At 60.0% G+C, this 9240-nt stretch overlaps 1 protein-coding gene across 2 annotated transcripts in view; it reads left to right on the top strand.

The window, feature by feature from the left end:
• The first annotated feature begins 7270 nt into the window (after nt 1-7270).
• Nucleotides 7271-9240, top strand: part of LOC115342835 (unconventional myosin-X-like) — a 98135-nt gene continuing 96165 nt past the window's right edge. The window contains exon 1 of one of the 2 annotated variants that reach the window (XM_030017936.2): nt 7271-7397. In XM_030017936.2, coding sequence (XP_029873796.1) covers nt 7377-7397 — 21 coding nt within the window. In that variant the 5' untranslated portion in view covers nt 7271-7376. The remainder of the gene's footprint in view (nt 7398-9240) is intronic. The other variant, XM_030017937.2, reaches the window with a different exon arrangement.

Below are 9240 nucleotides of genomic sequence, written 5' to 3'. Positions count from 1 at the left end.
TGCCACTGGCAAATTTTCCCCTTTTCCCTGTATATCTGGAAGTCCTTGCCTGGGCTTTGGTGTCTGCTTTTCAGGCACTCAAACTTCATTAAAATAAATTTAAAAAATCCTTTTTCCTCTTCCCTGTGAGGAGGGATTTGTGAGCCCTGCACCTGGGGGGGGGGCAGGTAAAAATGGCAGGAGGTGGCAGCACGGCATGTTCCTCACACTGCAGGCTGGCAGGGGCGAGAGCAGCTTCGGTTGCATTCACCTTCCCCAACAAGCATCTGCAAGTGGGTTTGTTTAAATGTGAGTTGCACCGGTTTGGGGAGAGCAGAGCTGATGCTGAGTGGGACGATGCCTGTGCGTGAAGCCCCAGAGACCAGCTAAAGAGCGGCCCCAGCTCACGGGCACCAGGGTCCGGCTTGCTGTTGCAGATGCTGAGGACTGCCAGCAAGCACTGCTGAGCACTGGTGACCCCGCACATCCCTGCCGTGGCTCCAGCCCCACGCTCTCTGCCCGCTTCTGCCCTCCATCTACCTCCCCTCTGTGTCACTCGAAAGAAGGGACTCACCAGCCCCAGGAGAGGCACCGGGGAGAGGAGAAAGGGCTGAGCTGGGCCCTGCTGCCTGCCAGGGGAGGAACCTGCCCTCCTCCGGCACGGACACAAACCTTCCTCCCCATGGGAACGGCAGGTTCGGACGTGTCTCTCAAGCCGGAGCCAGCTTTTCCCAGAGCTGGTTGCCAGCCCCACGGGCATTGCCATGGAGCTACAGGGCAGAGATGCAGCTCCCTCCAGTCCCTCTCCCTCGCACAGGTCTTTGCAAAGGACACTTCTCTCACAAGGACATCTGAATCCTGGGCACGGGCTTGGTTAGCACGTTTCTTCAATACAAGTGAGTACTCCTGGGCACGGCCCTGAATTTGTCCCAGAGGCTTGTCTGGCCTTGGCAAGAGAGAGGCTCCTTAGTTTGGGCAGTTCGCTGCCTGCCTGCTGCCTTGTGCCCCTGACCTGTCCCTCCCAGTGTATCGTCCTTGCAGGGCTCTTCAGTGCTCCAGATCTCTGAGGTGCCTGTGCTGGGACTGCTCCCCAAAGGGACACTTAGAAGAAGTAAATTGTCTCTCGAGGGAGTCAGAAGGGGAAATGGGAGCAAATCCTCTGTTAGAAACCTCTGACAGGGACAGCATCCCTGGAACAGCGGTCTGACCCCAACAGTTCCCCTTCTACCTCCACCTGCCTGCCCATGGGAGCAGGACCCTTGACCACGTTGTTTCAGCCTGCTCAGCGAGCAAGTCCTGCCTGCTCAGCGAGCTGGCCGGGGCTGTGCCCAGCCCTCCTGCCTGGTGCCAGGACCCTGTGGGGAGGGAGCCAGGGGCACCCAGCTGGGAGCGATTCAGTGAGGACAGCGCTGGGACACTTCTCCTGTGCCTGCGCAAGGTTCCTCTGTCCGGGTGCACTCTTTTGGCTGGGGTGCACCTACCCACAAGCCGCTGTGTCTTGCTGTGCAGAGATGGCTCACATGAGCTCCCCTGCAGAGAAGGGCCACGCTGCTGTAAGGTCAGGACAGGGAAGGCTCAGCCTGAGCTCTGAAACGTGGCTGCCAAAGCTTCTTCCCTGCAGGGAGCAGTAGGGAGGTGGGCTGGCACCCGTGGGTGTCCTGCCTCGCTCAGAGGGGGCCACGCAGGAGCCGGAGCAAGAAGTATTAAGCACCAGTGCTGCACAGCATCCCCCGTCGCTCCTGCCACGTTGCTTTGCGACATCCTGGGCCACGGGCTGCCAGATGTGACCTTGCCGCTGAGCAGGACAGAAGGGTAATCCTCCTCTTGTGCCTTCTGCGAGAGGGGGGACCTTGTGGTCTCTGCTGCAGGAACCCAGCTGGATGATTGCCTTCATCTATCAACCCAGTGTCCCTGGAGGATGTTCCCCCCTCCAGCACACAGGGTACAGCAACGTCACTGGGGGTAGAAAAGGCTGGGGAGCAGCCAGCTCCTGCTGTGACAGGCTCTCATCCTCAGCAAGGACAGATGGCCAGATGCTGGGGCTGGTGCCTGGTGCTCTGAACTGGGGCTGCACTCACTTTTCAGCCCTGAAACAGACCTCGAAACCGGGCACTCTGGCAGACAGGAGGTGTTAGCACAGCCTCGCCTGCTCCTTGGGTTTGCTAACCCAGTAGCCCAGCATTGCAGGTTGCCTCCTGGGGACTTATAAGGGACACGTGCACCAAAACAGGGCAGATTGGCATTGGTTCGGCTGCAGGTGCACAGCGAGGAGAAGAGCTCTCCCTTTAGCACAGAAATGATTTTGCAGGCTGAAGCTGCACAGGCGAGATCAGGAAGAGGAAACGTCCTGGGCTCCCGCTACCAGCACCCATCAGCAGACCTTGGCCACGGCCAGGGGTAATGATGTGACACCATTTAACCTCCTCGCTTGCTTGCCTGAGTTTGTTGTGCAGCCGGAGACAAAGACGGAGAGCTACCTGTGCCTGGTAAAACAGCCCAGTCTGGGAAATGGCTGCACCACAGCTGGCTGACACACTTTCTACAGCATGAATCCTGCAGTAATGGTATCTGTGAGCAAAGCCCTGCTTATACACTCAGTTGAGCAGAATCCGCAAGGCTGTTTGTAACACAGCCATCCCTGACCTCCACAGCATCACGCCATTAATAGCAAGGCTGGTCTGGGTCAAACAAAAGCAGGGCAGGCTTAATAGGAGAGGAAATTAGGTGGATGCGCTTGGCTGGCCTCATCCCCACATGTTCCTACTGTAATTATAGCCTTGTGCAGCTCAGCTCTCTTACTCAGCGATCTCGCCGCCGGGACTGCATTTCTCATGACCAAGGTGTAAAAGCCGCACACGGATATGTTTTGGCCCCAAGCAAACCTGCAGCAGCACGAAGGGAGCAGTGGCAGAGGAGCTCCGCTTGTCACTGCCAGGAACTGGACTTGTGGCCAGGGTTGTGGCAAGGGAAGGGAGGGAAGGGTTGGGCTGGGGGAACAAGACCAGGACCCCTCTCTGCAGAGAAAGCTGGAGATACCTGATTATGAGTTTGGTCCATTCAGCATGGCCAAGTGCAGATGGGGCTGGTAGAAAGTCACAGCTAGCGCTGGCCCCAGTGACCCAGCTCCAGAGGATGCTTCAGAGGCCAAGGGGTGGCACACAGTGACAGTGGGGTGGATGTTCCCAGCATCCACCCTCTGGGCCCATCTGGTCCAGCTCTCCGCTCTTGTGCTCAGGCTGAAAATGAAGAAGACATCCTGTTTTCCTGACCTACAGAGAAAGGGCAGCCCTGGAGGGCGTTCCTGCACCTGGATGGGATAAAAAGCTTTTCCCGCTGCGGTCAGACCAAGCAGGGGTGCAGCCACCCTTGGCCTGGGCTCTGTAGTGTGCAAAGGCAGTGCTCTGTGTTGCAGTGAGACGGGCTCACTGCTGGTGGTGGCTGAAGTGAGATGCGAGCCAGTGGGGTGCCCGGGACAGATAAACACCCCCCACCCTGCGTAGTCGCCCCTTGCAAGGAGGGCTCCCCCTCACGCTCCCGCTCTCCGGAGGAGCAGGTGCCGCAGTGCTTGGTGTGACCCTGTGAAAGCCTCTCCAGGCGGCCTTAATCACATTCCTCTGGAGCAGGGACACATCTGGTACAAACATGATCCTGTCCCCAAGGAGCCTGGGCTAATTCCTGCCGCAGAGCCCCAAAGCAGCCCCAGGCAGGGAGAGCTTTGGCGTGGCTTTGATTGCCACCATCCTCAACTTGCAGGGGACAGAGCTGGCTTGCGAGCAGTGGAGCAGGAGGAGAGGTCCACAGCTTCGTGCTGAGTACTGGCAGTCCGAGCCTGAGCTGGCCTGGGCGGACCCTGCCCGGGTCTGAGCCGTGGCTGAGCTCCCCGCAGGCTGGGAATGGGAGAAGGGAGGAACTGCCCTTTTCAAGAGTGGATTTTTAAGTTGATTTCAAGCAGTTGTGAAACTGGAGCAGGGAGGGGGCCAGAGATGTGGGGTCAGTGCGTGCCCTGCTATGCGTCCCCTTTCCCTTGCATGCGTGCAGCCTGTGTCGGGAGAGCGCCTCAGTGTCTGGTGCTCTGCCAGGGTCAGGCCACTCCTGCAAGGGGACACACTTCATGTTTGGCCGCTGCTTCTCTGTAGTTCTCCCCTTTTGGAGAACTCTCTCCTGGCTGCCCTGTGCTTTGGGCAAGGGGGGATTTGGTGGCTCTGGCAAAGCAGCAGGGCCTGGTGGCGGAGGCTGCGATGGTGGCAACGCACAGCAGAGCACGGGTGCCCTCCTCCTGCATCTGTGCCTCCCTGTGCCGCCGGCTGGGTCCAAGGTATCCTGCCTCAGCCACTGGCTCTCCTTTGTGAGATCATCCCAGTGATGACAGCGGAGGAGTCCAGTTCCTCACCCTAGGAGCATGGCTCCGATGAGCCATTGGGGAGGTGGCACCGTGGCCGAGGTGTCACAGCTCACTCCCTCGCAGGCGATGGGAGAGCAAGCCTGGCAGATGCTCGCTGCCCGCGACAGGGGCATGCTGGCCTGCCCGCCTCCCAGCCATGTGCCAGACCCGTGGCAGAGGAGGAAATTAGGATATTGCCTGCTGTCCAGGAGGAATTCCTGCCTCGGCTTGTTCCTGCCAGTCTTTCGCCGACCTTCCCTCGGTGTGGAAAGCCCAGCAGGAAGCTGACTCACTGTCTGCTGCCGCCACGGCTGGGTGCGGGGCCCTGCTGCCTGCAGCACCGGAGGGCTGCTCCTTTCATGGATGAAGGAATAGCTCATCGCCCAGACCGCCGTGGCATCCTGGTTTCTGTGCCATCTGCAGCTGGGCTGGCGGGAGGGCTGGGAGCTCGCCGGATTGCCGGCATCGCTGCTGAACACGTGGGCAGCGCTGCTGCACCAGGGTCAGGGCAGGAGGCAGCCTTGAGGCGGGGAGGGGAGGTGATGGGCTGGAGACGGGTCCCAGGCTTGTCCTGGGCAGTGGGGTCCATGCCAGCCCCGGTTGACTGCTTTGTGTTCATCACATTGCTGATGTGGCAGCCAGCCCCGGAGCTGGTGGGGTGCAGAGGTGAGGAGCCAGACACGTGGTGGTGGCAGCATCCAGGCAGCCAGCGATGGCAAGTCAGCACTTGCCTGCTTACCAAGGCTCTGTGAAGAAGCAGATGGTGGTAGCCACCCCTTACTGTTGAGCAGCACCTAAATAGATTTAGGTGACAGTTCAGACATCCCTGTTTCCAGCTGGGCTATATGAATGCGGGACTAGTGATTTAATCCTGTAACAGAAAGGAGCAAATACCAGGCATGAGTTTCTTATCAAGATTCTTGCCACCTTTCCTACCAGGCTGATGGGCACAGGGCTTACAGCATCCGTCACCGCTTCTGCATTTGGGGTATCCAACGTTTACTGCCTGGATAGTTTGGAAAGCTACTTTGTTCTAAGGATGGGGTCAAGCCTCCTTCTTCTTCCCTCATAGAAGGTGTCACTCAACAGTAGTTTAATACTAAAAACCTTGTCTTTTGAAAGGTTGGTTCCTTACCTCGCCCTGGGCTTTCCAAGCCCTGTTAGCCCCCTGGCTCAGAGCTGCGGGGAAGTCTGTCAGGCTGGAACAGCGACTGCTCACTTACAGCCCAGCAACACATGTGCTGCACGACTGTCACCGTGCTGAAAACTGCAGCAGTTATGGGCTTAGAAAATTTTTCCACGGTGTGTGTCTGGGAGCTGATGAATGGGAAAGGGAAAGGGAGCTCACAAGGACCCTGGCCTGGGAAACAAGGGTAAGGCCCCGAATTTGTGATGAGTGCATTTGGATCGCTTGGTGTGTTTGCTGGTAATAGGTTTGCTGCTGGTTTGCCACTTCATTGTCAGATCTGCCTTGACATACAGCTGTGAGGGTCATGCCATGATGGGCCACCCAACCCTGGATGACAGGAACCATGGCCAAAGTTTCTCCACTGGAGAAGTCTGGGAGGGGACATCTGGTGCTGGAGATGCCTGCTGGTGGAGACCGCTGGCATGCAGGCAGAAGAGGTAAAGGAGAGGTGTGCTCCTCAACTTTCCCATGGCTGTGAGGAGCTTCCTGGCCCCCTGGTGACCACCCAGAACTGAGAAGCTTAACAGCCAAAATGGTCTGCAGAAGCAGCAATAGCGGAGGAGGAACTGTCCTCCCTCAGGGAGAAGGCTGGCTGTGGCAGAAACAGCCTGATGACAAATGTGTGGCTGTAGAGAGGACTGTCAAGGACACATCGCTGTTGAGTTGATCTAATCCCCTTCACTAACAAGGTAATTGGCCTTGCGGATAGAAGTATTAGATGTGAGATAAGGAGTGTAGTTAGGCTTCTGGCGCTGTCTTGCACGATGTTTTCATAAGACAGGGAAAGTGGTGTAGATTAAGCTAATCCAGCACAAGTACAAAAGAGGCTGGATAGTGATGCCCAGGGTAGCTCTCAGTGACTCGCTATCAAAATGGAAGGACACACTGACAGCGACTCATACATTGGCAAACCTTACCAACAGGCCCAGACAGGGAAGGCGGCAGGGGCTGGTGGGGGTGGTCGTCACAGGTCAGACAGTGGCCTAGGTGTGACTCTGTCTTGTGGCAGAGGTTGGACAAGATACTGCCATCTCCCTCAGAACCTTCTCTGTTTTAAGTAGTTAAAAAAAGCACATTACTGACAAAAATAACAAAACCCCAAAACTTGAGTGGTTGTCGTCCCACCCCCGTTAGATCTTGAATGTTTCAGAGTGACGAAATGATTTCTTACTGCAAGAAACACACTCACAGTGTGGGCACTCGTGGACTATGATCTGGCTACACAATTTTTGACAAACTTCACCCCGCCTCTTGCTCCGTGCCAGCCGTTCCAGATCTGAGAGACGTAACTTTGAAGCTCTGTCAGGATTCCTGTTAACGGTGTCTCTCACTGTATCATGCTATGACGACCTGCTGAAGGGACCCCAAACCCGAAATGTTCACTATTCCAGATGACATCAGTCGTCCTTCCAAAGCCAGCACTTGGGTGCTATGGCTGTATAGCGGTGGTCCCCGCTGCATGTTCGTGGGTGGCAGCGGCCGCTCGGGCTCAGCCGGCGCCTCCCGCACCCCAAACCCTTTCCAGCCCCCCCCTCCCCGCTCCGAGACGCTGCCTGCTCCCCACCCAGCGTGACCGGCTCCCCCGCTCCTCAACGCTCAAGCACACGCCGAGCCGGCCTGCCCCCGCCGCCGCCGCCGCCGCAGCGGCCGCGCTCCCCGCGCCCCGGGGGCGGGGCGGAGCCGGGCGGGGCGGGGCGGTCCGGGCGGTCCCCGCCGCCGGCGAGGCGGAGCCAGCGCGGCGCGGGGCCGGCGAGTCGCGCCTGCCCGGCCGCGGCGATGCGGCGCTGAGAGCCGGCGGGCAGCGCTCCGTGCGGGGCGAGACCGCCGATGGACGCCTCTCTTCGCCAGGTGGGCAGCGGCGGGGACGGGCGGCGGCGGCGGGGGGGGCGCGCGCGCTGCCTGCCCGCTCGCTCGTCCCTTCCCGGCCCGGGGGGGGGAGCCGGGCGGAGGGCGGGCGGCAGGGTCAGGTCCCGGGGTGGGACGAGCGTCGGGATGCCGTGCCCAGGCTCGGGGCCGCCGGGCGCTGCCCCGGGAGCGGCGGGGCGCTGCGCTCCCCGCGGGGCTCGCCGCGGCCCCGCTGCCCCCTCGCCTGGGCAGTGCCGGCTGCACTTTTTGTCGAGCGCTGAGATGCGGCGCCGGGCAGCCCTCGCGAGGAGCGGAACGGGTTACGGGAGCCAGAGCCGGAGCGATGTGCGGTTCCAGCAATTCAGGCTGAGGGCTGCTTGCAGGAGGAGAGGATTTGTCGCATGATAGTCATGGCTGCCCAGAGACGGCTCGCGTGCTGCTTTAATCCCCTGGAGCGACTTAAGGGTCCGGAGCCTGCTCCTGCCTGTGTGTGCATGTCACGGCTCGGCTCGCCGCACGTGGCACCGGGCCAGAGCCGAGCCGGTGAGGAGCCGGGAAGCGTGCAACCGGAGAGAGCGTCCGCCTCGGCCCTCTGCCTCCTCGGTGCCCCTGCCCGGTCACCTTCACGCTGGCGGGCAGAACGGGCTCCTCCAGAGCCAGGCTCGTACCTGTTAGACCTGGGTTTACAACAGCCGTGTGGGGCATTGCGCTGCCCGGGGCGGGGAAAGTGATGCGCAGCCTTAACGCGCGTGGCCCGGTGCCGCGCACACGCCAGACCCCCCCAAATTCTCTCTGCCTCTTTCCTTGCCTGAGCACACGCAGGTTTCCAGCCCAGCCTGATGCTGCCTTTGGTCGTGAGGGGCAGGTGGGCGCAAGGCTGGGGCAGCCCTTGCTGGCCCCATGGGCGACAGCGGGTGCCCGTGGCGCTGGCAGCGGGCACGGCAGGTGCTGTGGGGTGACGGGGCCATCCTGAGGTCTGCCGCTGAGCTCTGAAGGCCTCCTGTTCGGGGCCAGGGGCATCAGAAATCCTCCCCCCTCCGACCCCCCGTTGGTTTCCAGGCCATTAAACCCAGTGTCTGGCCCTTGCTGTGTCCTGGGTGTGGAGGGGGAACCGGCAGCCCCCCCTGGAGCAGCCCATTTTCTGTACGCTGGAGCAGCTGGTGGGCTCGGGCCTGCCCCCTCCCTAGTGAAGCACTTTCTTTATCAGAACAGATGTTTACCCAGATCCGGCCCTGGCGAGGAAGGAGTGGCTGTCCCCGGGGCTGTGCGGCTCGGGCTGCCCCGCGGCATGCGCAGCACATCGCCCAGGATCCCTTCAGCCATTAACTGATTAACCTGCTGCTCCTGGAAGCCTGGGCCGCCTGTATCTAATCAGATGGAGAGCAGGGTTTCCCAAAGGGCCATTTCACCAGAAGCCTTTATGCCCACGCCTCTGTCACGAGGCACCTCCTGGCCTCTTGCAACAGGAGTAGCCCCCGAGGAGCTTGAAGCGCCTGATGGGAATGGGAGGCTGGAGAGGGGATGCCCAGAGGTGCATGTCTCGGCAAGTAGCGCCCAACAGAGAACTGCCTGCTTTGTCCAGCTCCTCTTGTCCGGGCGTGATTCTGCTGTCATCTGGGGGAACAAGGATTTCCAGGGAAGGGCTGAGGGGCAGCCCTGAAGCCAGGGACTCTGTAGGAGTCTTACATCTCTTGTAAATCACAGGCTTAAACCCTGGTGAAGCAAGGTGGCCAAGGCTGGAGAGCTGGGACGAGCACACATGGAAAAGCATCAAGCTTTGCTTTGCAGGAAAGGCAGCGGGGGTGGGAGCAGGGGACGTGGCTTCCCTGGAGCGGGAATGTTTGGC

The sequence above is a fragment of the Aquila chrysaetos genome, chromosome 6 (assembly GCF_900496995.4).
Source record: "Aquila chrysaetos chrysaetos chromosome 6, bAquChr1.4, whole genome shotgun sequence".
In the NCBI taxonomy this organism is placed as follows: Eukaryota; Metazoa; Chordata; class Aves; order Accipitriformes; family Accipitridae; genus Aquila; species Aquila chrysaetos.
The sequence above is the reverse complement of the archived record's forward strand: the minus strand, read 5'-3'. Positions and strand labels throughout refer to the sequence as shown.